This window comes from Gadus morhua, chromosome 10 (assembly GCF_902167405.1).
Source record: "Gadus morhua chromosome 10, gadMor3.0, whole genome shotgun sequence".
In the NCBI taxonomy this organism is placed as follows: domain Eukaryota; kingdom Metazoa; phylum Chordata; class Actinopteri; order Gadiformes; family Gadidae; genus Gadus; species Gadus morhua.
This window is the reverse complement of record NC_044057.1, coordinates 13433096-13456538: the sequence shown is the minus strand read 5'-3', so window position 1 is coordinate 13456538 and position 23443 is coordinate 13433096. Positions and strand designations below refer to the sequence as shown.

Genomic DNA, 23443 nt, shown 5'->3' with positions numbered 1-23443 from the left:
CTCCCGGAGTTCCAACATTTACACCCTCGTCTCCATCATTCAACATATTTTTAGGCTTCAGTGAACTGTGCTATTGCTTTTATACAACTACTTTTATGCTTTGTATTGTAACCGTTTCCACTTCCAGGCGCGGAGTGATATGCAAACTTTCACAAAATGATCGGGCGTCCTAGCAGTTATGTATACGCTCATTATACAACAGTTATTAACCAATCAGATCGCTGGATTCAGGCCCCCCGTTGTATAAATATATATATATATATTATATATATATATTATATATATATTGTGGCAGACGGCAGGGAGGAGTGAGGGGAGTGGTGGGCCTGGCAACCAGCTGGATCCACCCCCAGGACATATATGGAATTCCTCCAGGTAAAGAGGCAGGCCTGAAGGCCATTAAGCTAGAGTGCTTGCTGTTGAAGAGAGGAGCAGGCTACCACAAGCCAGAGTTAGGGCTAGGGCTAGCGAGCAGGCAGGATCCGTGTGATCGCCTGGAAGCTCGGTACGGCTAAGAGAGTGAGAGACCCGCACACGGACTACGGACTTCGGATTACCCTTTTCCCTTGGTTATACCGATTTACCCTGTAAATAAACCATCCCTTTGAACTGCTCTCTTTGTGTTGTGTCGTAATATCTATTCAACTTGGTGGCATTGAAACCCCACACCCACAGGCCCGCTACAATATACATACATACAGGGTGCGATTTGCCGGTGGGGATGGTGGGGATTATCCCCCCCTCTGGTTTACACGTCCTACCCTCTGCTGAATTATTTTTATCCTCGGTGGGGATAAAAATTATCCCCCCCACCCAAAGTATTTTCACCATTACATCGTAATAATTAACAACCAAAATACACAGGGTCCGTCTTCATTTTGATTGTGCTGTGATTTTGATCTACCGGGAGCGAGTCAGAGGCGTCGCGCGTGAGCGCAGGCTGGATGACAACGGGATAATCTCTGCCGCCGCCGCTCTAAATCCATCAAACTGGCCATCTGATGAAGACGAGCGCATCCTCTACGGCGATGAAAAACTTCTCGCCATACACAAAACTCTTGCTGTAGAGGCCGCAACCAGTCCCATACTCCTGAAGGAGTTCCATGAGTTTAAATGTCACGGTGTCACAGGAGAGAGCATGCGCAAAGTTCTCACCGCTGTCTCCATGCTCCTAGTGTCCACAGCCGAGTGTGAAAGAGTTTTCAGCGCCATGAACCGCATTCTTACAGATGGCAGAAACAGAATGAATGTGTCCACACTGCACAATCTGCTTTTCATCTCTGTAAATGCACCAGATGTTGCCTCCTTCCCGGCCCGCAGATTTGCAGAGATGTGGTTGAAGCAGGGTCACCACGCTGCTATCGATCCGCCAACAGGAAAGCAAAAAAAAGAGGCTGAAGTGCGTCATCAGAGCGGACTGTTTTCGTAGTCTGACCTATAGTCTACCCGATTAACCCATAAAAAAAAAAAAAAACGTCTTGATAGCACATTGTGGTATTTCATATTTTCTGTTGAACTGATATCGGGAAAAAAAAAATATATATATTTGGCACATTTAAAAACAATATTAGCTATGAGAAAATATTTCTGCAAATGCAGTGGTTAAGTTCACGTTCAAAATAGGCCTACCGCCTACGTTATGGAGCCTAAGTGTAAGGTTTAGATACACAAGGTCACAAGATCAACTGTTTTCATAAGTTTTCACACTGTTGTGTGGTTATTTTTCCTGAATAAAATGTCTCTCAAAATTATCCCCCCCTCTGTTTTTTTCACAAATCGCACCCTGCATACATATATATATATATATATATATATATATATATATATATATATATATATATATATATATATATATATTGGCCTAAACACTACAGCACTAACATGATATATAACCCAGTTAATTCTAGATACTATACATAGTATCTATTCTAGTATCTACTAGTATCTATACTATACTATCTATACCAGGGGTCTCAAACTCAACTTACCTGGGGGCCGCTGGAGGTGGAGTCTGCCGCATCAAGTATTCCATAGAAAAAAAGGAGCACCATTGACCCAATCTAAGTTAATAATCGGGCTATAATTAGATCACGTTGGCTATGTAATCGCTGACAACAGGGGACATTTCAAAGTGGTTGGTGGAAACCGGGACATTTTAGCGTTCTTTGGTTTTTGTCAGGACTCGGGACACGCAACTCAAAATTGGGACTGTCCCGGCAAAACCGGGACATCTGGTCACCCTATCACAACAAGTGATAAAAAAGCGTGGCAAGCCACTCAGCAAAAATGTGCGTTTGACAACAATGCGCGGGCTGCACTAACACTAAACTTTGATGTCAAGTAGGGGGCCACAAAATATCATCCCGCGGGCCTCAATTGGCCCCCGGGCCGCAAGTTTGAGACCCCTGATCTATACTATATATGAATCTACCCCTAGCATACTATACTATAGATGCTATATATGAATATAGTATCTATACTAGTATCCACTAGAACCTATACTGCTGTGGCGGCTGCTGGTCTGTCAATGAGGGGAAGCTCATTTTCGGCCTACATCATATAAATTGTCAATATATTTATATGTAAATTCTGCTCTCTGTTCCTTTTCAAGGAAATGTTCTGTGACTCATACCAACTAGCTGTCTTGACTTGTCTCCTCTCATTGGCCAGCATTCTTAAACAGCCTTGGCCCATTGTGTTACAGGTGTAGGACTTGAGCCGCTTCAAACAGGAGATGCTCCTTTCTACACCTGCAGATGTAGCTCCAATTGTTGCCTATAATGAGAACAGTTTGTAAAGCAAAGAGGCATTGCACTGTCCAACTCCATGTCTTTAAGGAACACCAAGAAACTCAAACGGGAAAAGGAAATGTGGGAATTCTGTTAAACTGAAACAAGGAATTGTGTGTATAAGTATATGAAATGCATGATGAAAATTGTCCAGCAATTTCGCCAAGCAAAAATCAAGAAATAGGTTGCAGTTTGTCTTTTGACTCGCTTGCAAAATCTGTGATTGGACTGAGGACTAAAGAGAGCTCCGGCGACGTTTTATAGTTCAAAATTGCTATCAATCCCGGGTCAGGACTATAACTACATTATATAAGGCATTAATGGATGACAAAAGCACAACAGGATATATTAAAGAAAAATGGGAAAGAGAATTTGACATGGAAATACCTGACGATGAATGGGATAATATGTGGGAAAAACATAAGACAACAACCTGTTCACGAGTGCCTGGAGAGAGTTTTCCTGGAAAAATCGTATACGTTTTTTCATCACTCCTAAAATATCTAATAACTACTCTGAGAAAAGAAAGTCATGTTGGAGGAATTGTGGGTCATCTGATGCTAACCATGCACATATTTTCTGGAATTGTCACAAAATAACAGGGTTCTGGGGAATGGTACATGGGTTAACACAAGAGATCCTGGGATACGAATTTCCTATGAACCATGAGCTGATGTATCTGTATATTTACTCAGAGGATATTGTACATGATGGAGACTCATATCTATTCAAGATACTTATGGTTGCTGAGAAAAAGGTAATTACAAGGAAATGGGGGGGTGAGGATCTACCCACTCAGACCCATTGGGTGGACACAGTGGGGGAAATATATATGATGGAAAGACTGAGACAAGGGCTACGGCTGACAGGACCACAGATGGACAGTAAATGGAGGAGGTGGACCCTATGGCAGTTGACACAGAATTGACATGACAGCAGGTTTTTCTTTTGTTTTCCTTGTTTTTTGTTTTCTATTATTTATTTTATTTATTGTTTAATTTTCAATTATGGTCGTCGATGTTGTTGATGACTTGTATTTGCGTTCTTATTGATGAATAAAAAGAAAATTGTAAAAAAAAAATTGCTATCAATCAAACCCTACAATGCTCACACAGAAGCCCAGCTTCAAGGTGAGCCCACTCGTCCTTCGACCCCAGAGACGCTGAGCGTCCCTGGGAGGGACATAATTGCAGCATTGTCCAAGGACCACACTAAAAAAAGCTGTTCTATGCAGCCCCATCGAAGTGGATGGACGCTGAGCTTCAACAGGCAAATGCACTGTGACGCTACGGGACGATCTGCGATAAGCAGCTGATTCTGAACATACTCTTCTTCGAAATGGACGTCTTCTAACGCATTTTTAGTCAATGAAACGTTAACACAACAGTATATATTTGACAATTATTTTTTGAAATTTTAGGGGAAGCCGAGCTTCCCTTGCAGTTTTAGAGAAATCACCATTGTCTATTCTATATATGAATATATAGTATTTATACTAGTATCTACTCATATCTATACTATCTATACTATATATGAATATATAATATCTATGCTAGTATCTACTAGTATCTATACTATCTGTACTATATATGAATATATAGTACCTATACTAGTATATACTAGTACCTATATTGTCTATATACTATATATGAATATATTGTATCTATCCTAGTATCTACTAGTACCTATACTGTCTATACTATCAATACTATATATTCATATAGGCCTATAGTATCTCCACTAGTACCTATACTGTCTATACTATCAATACTATATTTAAGCAATAGATCACGCCAGGCTGTGGTATGTGCTCATTATACCACTGTTAAGGGGCGTTGTCCGGCCCCGACGCGCAGCGGAGGGCCGGCGACCCCCTTCACAGTGGTATAATGAGCACATACCACTGACTGAAGTGATCTATTGCTTTTATACAACGGTTACTATTATGGCGAAACGAAAGTCATAGACACACTACATTTAAAAAGAAACCAAGAAAGTCAAAGTAGCCGTTTTCTTAAAGAATACAAAAAAGTAGTCCCTCCTGGCTGCCGCTATGCATCGACGGTCGCTATGCAACACACTTTAGCGTCCCTCCGAGAGAAGGCTCCGATAGAGCGGTTCGCCGGCAATTTATCCTATGGAGCAGTTCACTCGCCGTGTGCCTAAGCTTTCGTTAGTCTCTCCATCGCCTTGCTCAATCCCGGAGTAACAACATTTACACGCTCTCCATCATCCAACATATGTTTTACTTTGTAACTGTTTCTACTTCCAGGCGCGGAGTGATATGCAAACTTTCACAAAATGATCGGGCGTCATAGCAGTTATGTATACGCTCATTATACAACAGTTGGGAACCAATCAGATCGCTGGATTTAGGTCCCCCGTTGTATAAATTCATTTATTCATTTATACAACGGGGGACCTAAATCCAGCGATCTGCGATCAGCGATCTGATTATACAACAGTTGGGAACCAATCAGATCGCTGGATTTAGGTCCCCAGTTGTATAAATTCATTTATTCATTTATACAACGGGGGACCTAAATCCAGCGATCTGATTGGTTCCCAACTGTTGTATAATGAGCGTATACATAACTGCTATGACGCCCGATCATTTTGTGAAAGTTTGCATATCACTCCGCGCCTGGAAGTAGAAACAGTTACAAAGTAAAACATATGTTGGATTCTGGAGAGCGTGTAAATGTTGTTACTCCGGGAGTGAGCAAGGCAATGGAGAGACTAACGAAAGCTTAGGCACACGGCGAGTGAACTGCTCCATGGGATAAATTGCCGGCGAACCGCTCTTCTCTCGGAGGGACGCTAAAGTGTGTTGCATAGCGACCGTCGATGCATAGCGGCAGCCAGGAGGGACTACTTTTTTTGTATTCTTTAATTAAACGGCTATTTTGACTTTCTTGGTTTCTTTTTAAATGTAGTGTGTCTATGACTTTCATTTCGCCATAATAGTAACCGTTGTATAAAAGCAATAGATCACTTCAGTCAGTGGCATGTGCTCATTATACCACTGTGAAGGGGGTCGCCGGCCCTCCGCTGCGCGTCGGGGCCGGACAACGCCCCTTAACAGTGGTATAATGAGCACATACCACAGCCTGGCGTGATCTATTGCTTAAATATAGTATCTCCACTAGTACCTATACTGTCTATACTATCAATACTATATATTCATATATAGTATCTCCACCAGTACCTATACTGTCTATACTATCAATACTATATATTCATATATAAAATCTCCACTAGTACCTATACTGTCTATACTATCAATACTATATATTCATACATAGTATCTCCACTAGTCCCTATAGATGCTCTGTGTTCCTGTGTGGGACTCACAGCAAAGGGAGATGATGCACATGGCGTGTAGCTTGTTCTCCGAGCGGATGTAGGAGCGCATGCAGATGACGAAGAGGTTCCCACAGCAGGTGGCGGCGGAGACCACCCAGACGAAGACCCTCAGCATCACGTTGGCAAGCAGGTCCTCCAGCGACGAGATGCCGTCGGTGTTGGGCTTACAGCTGCGGACGTGGGGCGCGTAGCCGCAGTACTGGAACCGCTTGAAGTAGCTGAGGAGGGTGGAGGAGGAGAGAGGAGGGTGGAGGAGGAGGGAGGAGGAGGAGGGAGGAGGGTGGAGGAGGAGGGAGGAGGGTGGAGGAGCAGGGGGGAGGAGGGTGGAAGAGGAGGGAGGAGGGTGGAGGAGGATGGAGGAGGAGGGAGGAGGGTGGAGGAGGGTGGAGGAGGGTGGAGGAGGAGGGAGGAGGGTTGAGGAGGAGGGAGGAGGGTGGAGGAGGAGGAGCAGGGGGGAGGAGGGGCAGGGTGGAGGAGGAGGAAGGAGGAGGGAGGAGGAGCAGGGTGGGGGACCAGGGAGGCGGAGGATGGGGGGTGGAGGAGAAAGGAGGAGGAGGAAGGAGGAGGGGCAGGGGGGAGGAGGGGCAGGGTGGAGGGGTGGAGGAGCAGTGTGGAGGGGTGGAGGAGTGGAAGTTATATTTAATACGGTAACTCCACCTACATGTGGGTGAGGTGGTGGAGGTATATTACACCACCTACATGTGCCTGGGGTGGGGTGTGATGGAGTAACACCACCTACATGTGGGTGAGGTGGTGATGGTGGAAGTATATTACACCACCTACATGTAGGTATGGTGGTGGTGGTGGTGGAGGTATATTACACCACCTACATGTGGGTGAGGTGGGGCAGCGGCTCAAACATCCTGCGGTGGATGTTGGGGATCTCCAGACCTTCCAGACTCCTGCAGGAGGGCAGAAGGCTGAGTCGTCTCTGGTGCTGTGGATACTCTGTTATTACATACACTATATGTACATTATATACATTATGTCTACATTATACCAGCATTGCATTAGATTTATTATATATTATATACATTATCCATACATTATATAAAGAGTACGTATAGAGAGGAGACATGGCACACGTCTGCCAAAAAACAAGTCATAACCAGATTAAATACATAATGGTTTGAATGTGTCTGTAAGGGATACATGATATACTGTAATAAGTATTGAATGAGGATAGAGTAACTTAACGGCGGTTAAACCAGACAGACGGTTCGCCGTCTGAAAGAACCTTCACAATACAGCCGGCTCATATGGACATCAATGAATGAATACTTTATTCCGGACTCGAAGTTCCATTTACAAGACAAGAATACAAATTACATGACAATACAAATACTTGCTTGTATTATTCATGATTAATTAACTATTAATAAGTTTGCTATTAACAGTGTTCATGTGTTTTACCGAGCCTGTTAATGTGTGTTAACGGGTTTTAACAAGAGGATTATATTAATATATTATATATTCAGATTCACTTGATGCGTTTCTTTCATCTTTGTTGACGGAGCCACGGTGGCTCCTCCTAAACCTCCAGGGGACAGAGGTCTGCACCAGCCTGTCCTCTGGGGGAACATCTGCCACGGACTGAGAAGATACCTCCAGGGGACAGAGGTCTGCACCACACTGTCCTCTGTGAGGAACGTCCGCAGACTCAGAAGACACCGCCAGGCAGAAGGTGCTGCCTGACGTTCCTGTGTCGTAAAGGTCCATGGAGTCCAGACCCTGACCTACGATGGGAGCCTTCAGCACCAGACCCTGAACTACGATGGAAGCCTTCAGCACCAGACCCTGAACTACGATGGAAGCCTTCAGCACCAGACCCTGATCCCTGAACACTGGTGAAGGGAGGCAGAAAAGCACTGAAGGAAAGCACTCACAGAGACTTGAGCTTGTGGAGCTCAGCGAAGTGATCCACCTGGAGCTGGAAGATAGGGTTATGCGATACGTTCCTGAGAGAGAGAGAGAGAGAGAGAGAGAGAGAGAGAGAGAGAGAGAGAGAGAGAGAGAGGGAGAGAGAAAGAGAGAGAGAGAGAGAGAGAGAGAGAGAGAGAGAGAGAGAGAGAGAGAGAGAGAGAGAGAGAGAGAGAGAGAGAGAGAGAGAGAGAGAGAGAGAGAGAGAGAGAGAAAGAGGGAGAGGGAGAGAGAGAGACAGAGACAGAGAGAGTACTATATTATCTATCTATATATGTATATATATTCACATTATTCATCATCATCATCATGGGGTTAAGGTTAACCCTAGAGAGAGAGGGGGAGAGAGAGAAATAGAGAGAGCAAGATCCAGAGAGTAGCATATTATCTATATATATATATTTTGTATATGCTACAGTACAAGTGAACCTCCTATTTGATTGGCTCGGTATATTGGGCAGTATCCCATGATTGAGATCTCAAACTCGGGATATTGCGTGACGGTCAACTCTTCTCGTAATTAAAACAATTAAACCGCTTATTAAAACAAATAAATCCCAGCAAAAAGTGTCATCTTGTTTATTTTTGGAGTGTTCATGTGTAGTATGTACTAAAACCATTATTCACATCAGGCTCTGTGAATAGTGGGGAGAGAGAGAGAGAGAGAGAGAGAGAGAGAGAGAGAGAGAGAGAGAGAGAGAGAGAGAGAGAGAGAGAGAGAGAGAGAGAGAGAGAGAGAGAGAGAGAGAGAGAGAGAGAGAGAGAGAGAGAGAGAGAGAGAGAGAGAGAGAGAGAGCCAGAGAGAGTAGTATATTATCTATATTTAACAAGTATTCGCCGAAGGAAAAGTGAATAGTAGGCCTATTCGATTGGTGATGGGTGGGGGTGATAGCTGATGGGTGGGGGTGGGGTTGATGGGTGATGGGTGGGGTTGATGGGTGATGGGTGGGGTTGATGGGTGGTGGGTGGGGGTGGGGTTGATGGGTGATGGGTGGTGGTAATGGGTGGTAGGTGGGGGTGATGGGTGGTGGTGATGGGTGGTGGTAATGGGTGGTGGGTGGTGGTGATGGGTGGTGGTGATGGGTGGTGGTAATGGGTGGTGGGTGGGGTGATGGGTGGTTGGTGGGGGTGGTGGGTGGAGGTGCTGGGTGCTGGGTGGTGGGTGGGGGTGATGGGTGGGGGTGATGGGTGGGGGTGATGGGTGGGGGTGATGGGTGATGGGTGGTGGGTGGGTGTGCTGGGTGGGGGTGATGGGTGGGGGTGATGGGTGGGGGTGATGGGTGGTGGGTGGGGGTGATGGGTGCTGGGTGGTGGGTGGGGGTGATGGGTGGGGGTGATGGGTGGGGGTGATGGGTGATGGGTGGGGTTGATGGGTGCTGGGTGATGGTTGGGGGTAATGGGTGGTGGGTGGTGGGTGATGGGTGGGGGTGATGGGTGGTGGGTGGGGGTGATGGGTGGTGGGTGATGGGTGGGGGTGATTGGTGATGGGTGGGGGTGATGGGTGGTGGGTGATGGGTGGGGATGATGGGTGGTGGGTGGTGGGTGGGGGGTGATGGGTGTTGGGTGATGGGTGGGGGTGATGGGTGGTGGGTGATGGGTGGGGCTGATGGGTGTTGGGTGATGGGTGGGGGTGATGGGTGGTGGGTGATGGGTGGGGGTGTGCTGGCGGAGCAGAGAGCGTATCTCACAGTTGGAGAAGATCCCCCAGGAAGGAGAAGAGACGAGGAGGGAGGGAGGCCAGCCGGTTGTTGGACAGATCCCTGAAAGAGGTCAGAGGTCAGCAACGCTCACACTAGAGGACAGAGGTCAGCACCCCTCACACTAGAGGACAGAGGTCAGAGGTCAGCACCCCTCACACTAGAGGTCAGGGGTCAGCAGCCCTCACACTAGAGGACAGAGGTCAGCAGCCCTCACACTAGAGGACAGAGGTCAGAGGTCAGCAGCCCTCACACTAGAGGTCAGGGGTCAGCAGCCCTCACACTAGAGGACAGAGGTCAGCAGCCCTCACACTAGAGGACAGAGGTCAGAGGTCAGCAGCCCTCACACTAGAGGTCAGTGTCTCTCACATTAGAGGTCAGTGCCCCTCACATTAATAATAATAATAATAAATTAAATGTATATAGCGCTTAATATGGTACTCTAAGACGCTTAGAGGTCAGCTCCCCTCACACTAGAGGTCAGAGGTCAGCACCCCTCACATTAGAGGTCAGAACCCCTCACACTAGAGGTCAGAGGTCAGCAGCCCTCTCAGTTAAAGGGGGAATTCAGAATTTTCCTTACTGATCCCCAAGTTAGTCTTGGTGTTCTTTATCATTGGAGACAGTTTTCAACACATTTCAATCAGTCCTTCTAGTTGCAGAGTTTGCTTGTGCTAGGCTAGCGCACGGCAACGGGCAATACTAGTATGCTAATAAAACAGTCTTACCCACTCCACAGTACACCCGAGGCAAATCAACTATGACGGCAGACGGTCGATGTAAATGTCTGTGTTGATACAATAATGTTAGAAATAAAACCTACCTTGCATTGCATTGCTTTTTGTGTCTCAGCAGCAGTGTTATATTCCTGGTAATAGGCTACGGCAGCGGCGGACTGATACCTATGTTAAATTTCGCTGCTGCTGAGAAATTAGTCCCTCAAAATGCGATGATTCATGCGATGCAAGGTTAGTTTTATTTCTAACATTATTCTATCAACACAGACATTTGCATCTATAGTCTGGCTACATCATTGATTTGCCTCGGGTGTACTGTGGAGTGGGTAAGACTGTTTAATTAGCAGGCTAGTATTGCCCGTTGCCGTGCGCTAGCCTAGCACGAGCGAACACTGAAACTAGAAAGACTGAATGAAATGTGTTGAAAACTGTCTTCAATGATAAAGAACACCAAGGCTAACTTGTCCTGAGTCAGAGATCCGAAGTCCTCCCTTCTCCCCGGCCTCCTCTGACCCCTAGTCTCAGTCCCTGATGTGATCTCTTACCTTCAGACACCTCTTTAAACAAATCAAACAGAAACTCAAAGGAACAGAACGATTTGTCGGTTCAAAGTACTGCCGTATTCCTCCAGGGCCCAGTCCTCAGTGGGGGGGGGGGGGGGGGGGGGAGGGGGGGAGGGGGTGGAGGGGGGGGCCCTGGAGGATCTCCAGGTCTGAGTGAGTCCCAGTTCAGCTGCTCTGTGAGTGAGGACGACTCACAGCTCTCCTAGCAGGCGGAGCACGGAGAAGGCCTGGTCCTGGATCACACTGATCCTGTTCCTCTGGAGAACCCTGGAGAACAACAGAACACAGGCAGAGATCACTGTCTAACCCCTAATTAAAGTCCTGTCTCTGTACTGTCTAACCCCTACTTAAAGTCCTGTCTCTGTACTGTCTAACCCCTACCTGCTCCTTAATGACCTGTCTGTACTGTCTAACCCCTACCTGCTCCTTAACGAACTGTCTCTATACTGTCCAACCCATACCTGCTCCTTAATGACCTGTCTCTGTCTTGTCTAACCCCTACCTGCTCCTTAACGACCTGTCTCTATACATTTCTAACCCCTACCTGCTCCTTAATGACCTGTCTCGATACTGTCCAACCCCTACCTGGTCCTTAATGACCTGTCTGTACTGTCTAACCCCTTCCGGCTCCTTTATGACCTGTCTCTTTACTGTCTAACCCCTACCTGCTCCTTAATGACCTGTCTCTGTACTGTCTAACCCCTACCTGCTCCTCAATGACCTGTCTCTATACTGTCCAACCCCTACCTGCTCCTTAATGATCTGTCTGTACTGTCTAACCCCTACCTGCTCCTTAATGACCTGTCTCTATACTGTCTAACCCCTACCTGCTCCTTAATGACCTGTCTGTACTGTCTAAACCCTACCTGGTCCCTAATGACCTGTCTGTACTGTCTAACCCCTACCTGCTCCTTAATGACCTGTCTCTGTACTGTCTAACCCCTACCTGCTCCTTAATGACCTGTCTCTGTACTGTCTAACCCCAACCTGCTCCTTAATGACCTGTCTGTACTGTCTAACCCCTACCTGCTCCTTAATGACCTGTCTCTGGGTTGGTTTTCTCTGTACTTACAGGACGGTCAGCCGGCTGCAGGAGGAGAAGGAGGTGTTTCCAATAGTCTGGATCTCATTTCCCTCCAGGTCTCTTCATTAACAGAACAACAGACAAGAAACGGAGGTTGGACATGTGTGCAGAATAGAGCTGTTTAGCATTTTAATACAAACCTATCGATTTATATATGGAGCTTGTTTCTTATTCTGGCCACACACACATACACACACACGCACGCACACAAGCACACAAGCACACAAACACACACACACACACACACACACACACACACACACACACACACACACACACACACACACACACACACACACACACACACACACACACACACACCATCACTACATCACATATCATGAGTAGATATGTATTTGTAACTTACAGCCAGTTGAGTCGAGGCATTTCTTTGCAGACGTTCTCCAGTCGGGTCAGAGAGTTGTTCAGCAGAACACTGGGGTCCAGAAACACAAGCTATAATACATACTAATACATGCTAATACATAATAAATGTGATCTAATACATATTGATAGATAATACATCATACATACTAATGCATACATATACATAATACATATAATCTAATACATATGAATGATTATAAGACATGATAAACCCTAGGTGGATTCTTCCAGAACCGACTTCTGCCTTTAAACTTTCAGAACAATGCAGTGAAAGCTGATCGCCACCAAAACAACACACCAGCGAAAGTTATTTGCCTACCTGGGGCCAGGGCTCCCGACATTGAAGCTAAACTTAGGGTGCTGACATGCGGTCAGACCTCATACGGAGTTAGATTAGATGCACCAAACACCGACACTAGTTTCGACAACATTGTAGTTCATGTCAGCACCAACGATGCTAGGACAAGACAAACTGAGGTCGCAAAAAGCAACATAGCTAGGCTTTGTGACTTCGCCAGAAAGATGTGTCGGCATCGATTAATTCTCTCTGGCCCTCAGCCCGATAAGGGTAATGATGAGCGTTATAGTAGATTATTGTCTCTAAATCGCTGGCTGGCACGATATAGTTCAGAGCAGGGCTTTGGTTTCATAGATAACTGGCCCTCCCTGTGGGGTCGCCCTGGTGTGCTCATGAGAGACGGCCTACACCCTACTGGGTTAGGCGCCACAATTATGTCACTCATCCACTCACAGCACGCTGGGCTGCAGGAGTTTAGCAAACCTGCTAGCAACATGATAGTCTACGTTGCAGAGTCTAGAACAGAGTCTAGAACAGCAGATGGGTTAGCTGAACCAGGATCTATTGCACCAATTGTTTCAGAGCTGAGTGTATGTATATGTACGGTGGTGCGGCCTCGCACTGTCTCGAGGTGTAAAACCCGCAGGCGAGGGCCGCGACCAGTATGTCGAATTATCGCGATCCCATTGATCGCCTCAGAGCTGAGTGTTAACCAGACTCCCTCTGAAAATAACGCTGTACCTATATGTACGGTGGTGCGGCCTCGCGCTGTCTCGAGGTGTAAAACCCGCAGGCGAGGGCCGCAATCAGTATGTCGAAACCGCGGCATCCCCTTGACCGCTTCAGAGCTGAGTGTTAACCGGACTCCCTCTGAAAATAATAAAAAGGAAGCACTCAGAATAGGGTTCATGAACATAAGGTTGCTTTCATCGAAGGCGCTCTTGGTCCATGATCTAATTATTGATAAAAAGATCGACATACTGGGGCTTTGTGAAACCTGGTTAAAACCAGATGAGCTTCTAGCCCTAAACGAAGCTACTCCACCCCATTACGTTAGCACCCAAGTATCTAGAGAAGTTAAGAAAGGTGGTGGAGTAGCCCTGATATCTAATTCTAAGCTTAATTTAATGCCAAAGAATAGATATATTTTCAGATCCTTTGAGGTGCTAGCGCTCTGCACCTCAGCTCCCCGAGAAGCGAAACGAGTTCCAGACTCCTTCGTTTTAGCTGTAGTATACCGTCCCCCAGGACCGTATTCAGTTTTTGTTGATGAGTTTTCTGACTTTGCAGCTGATCTGGCTACATAATCAGACAATATTTTGCTTATTGGGGATTTCAACATTCATGTGAATAACCTGTCTGATGCCCTTGCAAGGGCTTTTCTGTCCATTACAGATACGCTTGGCTTCAAACAACTCGTCCAACACCCAACCCACATCGGTGGAAACACGCTGGATCTCGTTCTGACCCGCGGTGTAGACATTTCACAGCTAGTGGTCTCTACCTACACCTCAGCTTTATCAGACCACTTTTTGCTTACTTTCCAGGTGGTGGTATCCTGCCCCTGCGACGATCAGCGAGCTACTTTCAGCTGTCGCCGCATCACACCTGCAACCATTACAGCTATGGCAGATAAGTTATCTGGTTCACTTGCACCTCTCTGTAACTATAGTGGTTCTGTGGAGTGCCTTACTGATGACCTCAACATTGCCTTGTCTGTTGCCATTGATTCAGTTGCTCCGAACGTAACTAAAAACGAACATTGAAAAAACCAGCCCCCTGGTTTAATGCAGAAACGCGCATTTTGAAGCGAAACTGCAGGATCCTGGAACGCAAATGGCGCTCGACTAAACTTGAGGTCTTTCATCTTGCATAGCATAACAGTCTGCTCACCTATAAGGGTGCGCTGACTATTGCCAGGAATGCCTACTTTTCCAGTATCATCAATTTGAATAGAAACAATCCTAAGTTTATTTTTGACACGGTGAGGAGTCTCACTCAGAAACAAACTCAGACCATAGGCTCATCGATCGTGGCAGGTGAATTCATGGATTTCTTTGAGAATAAGATTCAATCAATTAGAGAGGAAATTGATGCTTGCCGTGCGGCTAATCCTACACATCCTGTGGGGCAGGATGGGGTCCTGCCAAGTAGGATGGTGAACTCTGACGCAACTCTCTTGGAGTTTAAGGCAATTTCTTTGGTGGAACTTGAGAGGGTGATAAAGGCATCAAAGCCAACAACCTGTTTGTTGGATCCTCTCCCTTCCAGGGTTCTTAAGGAACTTCTTCCAACGATGGGGCCTGCAATCCTCTCGCTTATGAATCTTTCATTTTCAACAGGAATTGTTCCCTCCAATTTCAAGGCTGCGGTGTTAAACCCGCTACTCAAAACGCCTGGCCTAGATCCTGAATTAGTCAGGAACTATCGGCCTATATCGAATCTGCCCTTCCTGTCCAAGGTACAGGAAAGGATTGTAGCAAAGCAAATCGTTGACTATCTGACGAGGAACAATCTCTTTGAACCTTTCCAGTCGGGGTTCAGGAATTTCCACTCAACTGAAACTGCTATAACAAGAGTTGTAAATGACATCATTTTAGCTTTGGATAAAAATACAAGCACAATGCTTGTGCTATTGGATCTGAGCGCTGCGTTTGATACGATCGACCACGGCACTCTTCTTTACCGTCTTGAACACTTTGTTGGTTTCGGGGGTACGGCTCTTGGTTGGCTTGAATCGTACCTCACAGATAGAACCCAATTTGTGCATCATGAGGGTGCAGAATCAAAGCACTGTAAATTGCGCTTTGGCGTACCACAAGGGTCGGTTCTTGGTCCATTACTTTTTGCAATTTACATGCTTCCCCTGGGCGACGTTATCCGCAGCTTCAGAATTAGTTTCCATTGCTATGCGGATGACACCCAGCTCTACATTCCTGTAGATTCCGGGGACTCGGCCCAGATTCAAAGGGTTGAGTCCTGTCTGGCTGCTGTGAAGGGCTGGATGGCACAAAACTTCCTACAGCTTAATACTGGGAAGACAGAGCTGATAGTTATCGGCTCGAAGCGGGACCGGGAAGAGTTTGAGGATGTCTCCTGTGGTTGGATGGCTTCGCCATCCCACAGAGTGCGTCCGTTCAAAATCTTGGTGTCCTGTTTGACCCTCAATTATGCTTTGACCAACATATAAGAAGTATAACTAGAATTGCCTTTTTCCATCTGAGAAACATTGCAAGAATCAGACCAATGTTATCTGCAGTGGATGCAGAGACACTGATTCATGCATTTGTTTCGTCAAGACTGGACTATTGCAATGCACTGTTCTCGGGATTACCGAACTCTACCACAAAAAGTCTACAGCTGGTACACAATGCGGCAGCTAGACTGCTGACCAGAACGAGAAAGTTTGATCATATTACACCTATTCTCGCCTCTTTACACTGGCTACCAATAACTTTCAGATCAGACTTTAAGGTGCTATTGCTAACCTATAACGCCTTGCATGGATTATCTCCATCCTACCTGAAGGACCTGATTATTCCTTATAGTCCTTCTCGGTCCCTCCGGTCTTCGGGAGCGGGCCTTCTTTCATTGCCGAAGGTTAAAAAGAAATCGGCTGGACAGAGAGCGTTTGCCTATCGAGCCCCCTTCCTATGGAATAGGCTGCCATCAGTGATCAGGGAAGCTGACTCTGTGGAGCTATTCAAAGGAAAGCTCAAAACGCACCTCTATAATCTTGCATTTCGAGTGTGAAAATGACAGATGCGAAGTGAAGACTACTCTGTTTGCTTGTGCTTTTCTTATTACATTATACATTCCCACTATGTACTTTTCCGTTCTAATTCACTATTCTGTCTGTTCTAGCGTGTTGCGGGTACTGGACTGGATGCCGGGACTCTCCTCATGGATAACCGGCCAGAACCCCATCACCATTTTAATATGATGTGCATGTATTTACCTGTATGTCAATTGTGGCACCCATTGCACTCCTGACCATCCCTGGAAGAAGGGATCCCCTACACTGCGTTTCTTCTCAAGATTTCTTCCTTGCTGATTCAAGGGAGTTTTTTCTTGCCCGTGTGGGGGCATGGGTAAAGGGGGGTGTCACAAATATTTGGCCTGTTAAGCCCTTTGAGACTGTAATAGTGATTAAGGGCTATACAAATAAAATTGAATTGAATTGAATTGAACAATGCTCCAGCAGATGTTTCCCAGAGGTTCCATTCACAACGCAAACAGAGGAGGGTACTGACAGCAGCAACACCCTAGACACACTGAGTCAGACAGGGTAGTCAGGGGAGTTCATACTTATGGGATGAATGAGTGAAGAGATGAACAAAGATATAAAGACACGAAGACAAGAAGACATGAGGCGATGAGGATATGAGGAGGTGAGGAGATGAGGAGGTGAGGAGACAGATGAATGAAGAGGAGCTCACAGCAGGACCAGGGAGTTCAGTCCGGTGAAGGTGAGGGAGGAGATCTGTTGGATCTTGTTATTCTCCAGGATTCTGCAGAAACAGAAACATTTCCTTGTTAACACGATTCAATCCAAACGCCAACAGCCACCCCACCTGGGTCCAGCCACCCCAAGGCCTCCCTGTTAGCCCCGCAGGCGGGGGCCACGTGCTCTACTGCTCAGAATACCAAACCCTGTATTAACATCGGTGCGCGGCTTCATTACGGGGAACGTACAACCACTCCAGCCTGTGCAGATCCTGGAAGACCCTGGGGAGCAGAACGGCGATCTGGTTGAAGCTGAGGTACCTGGAGTCCAGAGAGGAGAGAGGAGAAGGAGAGAGGAGAGAGGAGTGAGGAGAGGGAGAGAGGAGAAGGTGAGGGGAGAGAGGAGAGAGGAGAGAGGAGAGTGGAGAGAGGAGTGAAGAGAGAGGAGTGAGGAGAGGGAGAGAGGAGAAGGTGAGGGAAGAGAGGAGAGAGGAGATAGGAGAGAGGAGAGAGGAGAGAGGAGAGAGGAGAGAGGAGAGAGGAGTGAGGAGAGGGAGAGAGGAGAAGGTGAGGGGAGAGAGGAGAGAGGAGAGAGGAGAGAGGAGTGAGGAGAGAGGAGTGAGGAGAGGGAGAGAGGAGAAGGTGAGGGGAGAGAGGAGAAGGAAAGAGGACAGAGGACAGAGGAGAGAGGAGAGAGAAGGAGGTAGGAGAGAAGGAGAGAGGAGAGAGGAAAGAGGAGTGAGAAGAGAGGAGATAGGAGAGAGGAGTGAGGAGAAGGAGAGAGGAGAGAGGACAGAGGAGAGAGGACAGAGGAGAGAGGAGAGGACAGAGGAGAAGGAGAGAGGAGAGAGGAGAGAGAAGGAGAGAGGAGAGAGGTTAGAGGAGAGCGGAGAAGGAGAGAGGAGAGAGGAGAGAGGAGAGAGGAAAAAGGAGAGAGGAGAGAGAAGAAAGGAGAGATGAGAAGGAAAAGGACAGAGTAGAGAGGAGAGCAACACATTTAAACTCTTCCGAGCAGATCTGCATTCAGACCATCACGCTACACAGGCACACGTTGATGAACTGGTGTCTGAAGGGGCTGATGTTTGTGGGCTGGAGCCCCTTAGGGCAGTGAGGGTCTACAGCTCGTATGGAAACACTCGTTATTACATTCATGGCCAGGCGCTACTTCCCACAGGACTGTATGCATTATGTTTTCATTCTGAAGAAGAACCAGTCAAGAGTTTAGCAGCGTGGTGCAGCAGACAGGATCAGCACAAGGACGTATTGAAACATATCAGGGTATTGATCCGGGCTCTTCCACTCACAGCCGTGTCAGGTTGTAGAGTCCTCTGAACGCATCGGGGTCGACCGCTGCTATACCGTTGTGCTGCAGATACCTGCAGGGAGAAACCAAGAGCTCTGTCCGTCAGTCTGTCTAAGTGATAGACTGAGTGTACTCCTCTATGTGTCAAGATGGAGGAGAGAATAGGAGAGGAGACGAGAGGAAAGAGGAAGGTGACACACTGTGACTCAGTCTGTGGACCTATAGCTAGTATTGTTGGAGACGCCAGACTCCTCCAGACTCACAGCCGGTGGAGGCTCTGGTACTGATAGAAGACGCGTCCGTTCAGATTCCCCAACTGGTTCCTCTGGAGAGACCTGCGGGAAGACACAGAGCACCATCACATTACGAGGGGAGCTAGGCTATGCTGCGCCATAACAATAATAATGGATTGAATTTATGTAGCACTTTTCTAGACACTCAAAGACACTTTATGTGCTATGTTATGCTAAGCTACATTCTGCAAAGCTATTATATGCTAATTCATGTTAAGTGTTTCTTTAAGAAGATATTTTAGTGGAGGAAACCTTTATAGCCCCTTTATAAACTGTACTAGTGCGACCAGACTTTGTGATTGCTTCCAGAGCCCCGCCTACGAAGCCCCGCCTCCAGAGCCCCGCCTACGAAGCCCCGCCTCCAGAGCCCTGCATCCAGAACCCCGCCTCCAGAGCCCCGCCTACGAAGCCCCGCCTCCAGAGCCCCGCCTCCAGAGCCCTGCATCCAGAACCCCCCCTCAAGAGCCCCGCCGCCAGAGCCCCGCCTCCAGAGCTCCGCCTCCAGAACCCCGCCGCCAGAGCCCCGCCTCCAGAGCCCCGCCTCCAGCATCCTGATTGGTCAAAACTCATATAGAGTGAAAGAAAGTGTAACGCCGTGTACCCCCAGAGCTCCTCTGCCTCTACCTTGTTCTGCCTAACGCTGAACCTCAACCCAATAGCACGGCTGTACGGGGCGTGTAGGAAGAAATTTGTAGAACAAAGACTGAGGCCGATAATGTGATAATGTGGACGGAACCGCTGGAAGTGGCTGAGAGGAGTTCAGAGGAGCGCAGGCAGCTGGAGGCTGCTGATAACAAACGGATGGGAGGAGGCAGAACAAAACTGAGAACACATTGCAGGGAGGAGGAGGAGGAGGAGGAGGAGGAGGAGGAGGAGGAGGGGGAGGAGGAGGGGGAGGAGGTGGAGGAGGAGGAGGAGGAGGGGGAGGAGGAGGAGGTGGAGGAGGAGGAGGAGGAGGAGGGGGAGGAGGTGGAGGAGTAGGAGGAGGAGGAGGGGAAGAAGGTGGAGGAGTGAAGGAGGAGGTGGAGGAGTAGGAGGAGGAGTGAAGGAGGTGATGGAGGAGGGGGAGAAGGAGGAGGAGGAGGAGGAGGAGCAGGAGTATTCCATTGTGTGTTCCATTGTATTTGATTGTCTACGGTTCCCACTCACATCATGGTGACGTTGACAGCGACGGAGGGAACGCTCTGCAGTCCGCCCCCATCACAGTCCACCTCCAGGCCCCGACACTGACATGACTCTGGGACTCCTCCTAGCACTGAGGAGCCGGAGGGAGAGGAGCACATGGAGGAGGTGGAGGAGTTAGAGGAGGAATAAGAGAAAGTAGTTAGGGAAACAGAATACAGACAACAGACTCCTGTAGGTGTAAAGATGGAGGAGAGGAAGAGGAGGAGAGTAGAGGGGAGAAGGGGAGGGGAGGGGACAGAGGAGTAAACACACACAAACACACAGCAACGACGGTACCCTCAGTATAAACACACACACACACACACACGCAGTCCACACAACACACACACACACACACACACACACACACACACACACACACACACACACACACACACACACACACACACACACACACACACACACACACACACACACACACACACACACACACAAACACACACACTCACACACAGGTAAACACTGTGTGTCCTGGAGAACAGAGCCGTCATGAAGGGGGTCCGGGGGGATGTGTGGGCTCGTTCATTAAAGATCAGACGTGCTCCGGACCACCTCCCACTGGTCTGCTGCGTGCTGTTGTGTTTTAGTCCAGCTCTCACACACACAGGCTCAATGAAGAATAGATTAGGTCAACAAACGTCTAGAGGGTCCTACACCTCTTCCACATGATCAATATCATCATTAGAGATGTTCAGCTCCTGTGTTCCTTCCACCCGTAGTGCGAGGTCCATGACCCATTCGGATCGTTAAATTCAGCCATCTTCAATGAACCCCTCCAAACTCTGCTCTTAACGCAGAACACCTGCTCAGGACATCCCCCCTGCTCACCCCATGTTCAAATTACATCTCCCATGCTGAGCCAGGCTTCTCAGTGGAGAAAATCATCCAATGTACACCTCACATCTCCCCTGCTGAGCCACGCACCCTAGTAGAGAACATCAGCCCATGTTCACATAACATCTCCTCAGGACATATCCCCTGCTGAGCCAGGCTCCTCAGTAGAGATAATCACCCCATGTTGACTCAAGGTCTTGTCAAAGGCCTGGACCTGCTGGTTCTATAATCTCCTGGATCTCAAGAAAACAAACATTTCATGTTCATATTTCCAGCTCGGCCAACGCAGTGCAGAACATCTGCTGGATCTGCAGTTTCCCTCCCGAAACGTTCTTATTTCGTACCAGTGTTACCAGTCTGCCTTCGTCCCTGTCGTGGCCGGAGTTCCTTTGGTGGAAATCCCTCCCAGTCTGTTCATGGCAAACAGCTCCATGGTGTCCCATGGAGCTGCTGACATCTTCCCAGGCTGATCACAAGCTCAGCGGCTCTTCAGTCTCTTGGAAGGACCTGATGGAGACGGCTAACTGAGCAAGGTTGGTTTGGTCTCAAGCGCCACAGGGTATGGAATGAAATCTCTGGCTTTGTTTGTAAAGGATCATAAGCGCCACTTGATAACTCCCTCATCCACTCAGCAGATTTTGTCTGAAACAGTCATATTGTTAGAGCAGCTCTTCTCTTCTGGTCAGAATATCAGCCACTCACTCTTTCCTGCCCGGACTCATTCACTCTCTCCTGCCTGAACTCACTCACACTTTCCGGTGATGAACTCACTCCCTGTTGCTTTAACGGCGGCATCCTGATCCTTGGTGGCTTTGTGGAGGACGTTGCTGAGACCCTACCCCTCCCTATAGCGGGGGGCTGAGTGGAGGACGTTGCTGAGACCCTGTAGCGGGGCGCTTTGTCCTCTCGTCTCCCTGCTACTTCTATTCTGTTCTTCGCTTTTGGTTGTTTAATGACGCTTGAAATGAGTCTCCTTTAGAACGGAAGCTTTCTCCCTTCAAATCAGGAGGGGGCATTTCCTCGAACGACACAAGCAACAGGAAATGTCCGTCATTCCTGAAGCCGTCCGGCTCATCATCCACTCTGCTTTGGATTGGAAAGAGGCAGCTCACCAACAAACCAACCCCAAGACGGGCTGCCTCACATCGTTGGGCCCCTCTGACCTTTGCCCTCTGCACTTTGACCTAATTTGCACCAAACATAATAATATTTTTGAATATAATTGTATTTTTATCTCAACTGTAAATGAAGGGGTTTACATTGGTCGGGCCGATTAGAAAAAGTAAACCAATAATTGGTTGGAGTGGGATAATAAACACTTTAGACGTCTCTGGAGACCTAGTGCCCTCAATATGATCCTCTGAGGATCAGGCCCACACTCACTCATGGCCCATCCCCGGTTCTCACTACCAGGCTGATTTGGTATTCCTGTGGCTATACATTTATTTATTATGGTGGGGTATTCTGAGTGTTAATAAGTTAATGATTTTTTATCATATTCTAATTTAAAGAAATGCTGACAGATAATAATGCAGGAGAAGATAGAGAAGAGCAGGGAAGATTGAGGGACTGCTGAAGAGGATAAAACCTGATTATGTAGTTCATGTCTATTTGTGGATGATGATAATGGTGGTGATGATGATGGTGATGATGCTGTGTGTGTGTGTGTGTGTGTGTGTGTGTGTGTGTGTGTGTGTGTGTGTGTGTGTGTGTGTGTGTGTGTGTGTGTGTGTGTGTGTGTGTGTGTGTGTGTGTGTGTGTGTGTGTGAGAGGAATTAAAGCAATAAAAAGCTAGTTTCTCAGCACATACTCAGCTGTACCGAACTCCCAGTGGGTCAGGAAGCACGGCTCAGAAACTTCCACTAGTGGACTGAGCCGAAATGCGGAATTACACCCCATGACTGCAGTAGGTGGTGTCAGTACTAGGTGGTGTCAGTACTAGGTTGTGTCTCCAGTAGGTTGTCTCTGGGCTAGGTGGTTTCTGTACTAGGGGGTGTCGCTACTAGGTTGCGTCTGTACTAGGCGGTGTCTCCAATAGGTGGTGTCTGTGCTAGGGGCTGTCTCCAGTAGGTGGTGTCAGTACTAGGTGGTGTCCCCAGTAGGTGGTGTCTGCACTAGGTTGTGTCTGTACTAGGTGGTGTCTCCACTAGGTGGTGTCTGTACTAGGTGGTGTCTGTACTAGGAGGTGTCAGTACTAGGTGGTGTCCCCAGTAGGTGGTGTCTGTGCTAGGGGCTGTCTCCAGTAGGTGGTGTCAGTACTAGGTGGTGTCCCCAGTAGGTGGTGTCTGCACTAGGTTGTGTCTGTACTAGGTGGTGTCTCCACTAGGTGGTGTCTGTACTAGGTGGTGTCTGTACTAGGAGGTGTCTGTACTAGTTGGTGTCTCCAGTAGGTGGTGTCAGTACTAGGTGGTGTCTCCAGTAGGTGGTGTCAGTACTAGGTGGTGTCCCCAGTAGGTGGTGTCTGTACTAGGTTGTGTCTGTACTAGGGGGTGTCTGTACTAGGTGGTGTCCCCAGTAGGTGGTGTCTGCACTAGGTTGTGT

General features: G+C 47.7%; 1 protein-coding gene across 1 annotated transcript in view; it reads right to left on the bottom strand.

The window, feature by feature from the left end:
• The window catches only part of rxfp1 (relaxin family peptide receptor 1), a 42509-nt gene that overhangs the window by 8311 nt on the left and 10755 nt on the right, over positions 1–23443 (bottom strand). Inside the window, exons 4-15 of the mRNA XM_030369068.1 lie at positions 20033–20138; positions 18854–18925; positions 18592–18663; positions 17537–17608; positions 17281–17352; positions 12524–12592; positions 12145–12216; positions 11268–11339; positions 9764–9835; positions 8042–8113; positions 6986–7057; positions 6144–6373 (exon numbers count right to left, since the gene is read on the bottom strand). Coding sequence (XP_030224928.1) covers positions 6144–6373; positions 6986–7057; positions 8042–8113; positions 9764–9835; positions 11268–11339; positions 12145–12216; positions 12524–12592; positions 17281–17352; positions 17537–17608; positions 18592–18663; positions 18854–18925; positions 20033–20138 — 1053 coding nt within the window. The remainder of the gene's footprint in view (positions 1–6143; positions 6374–6985; positions 7058–8041; positions 8114–9763; positions 9836–11267; positions 11340–12144; positions 12217–12523; positions 12593–17280; positions 17353–17536; positions 17609–18591; positions 18664–18853; positions 18926–20032; positions 20139–23443) is intronic.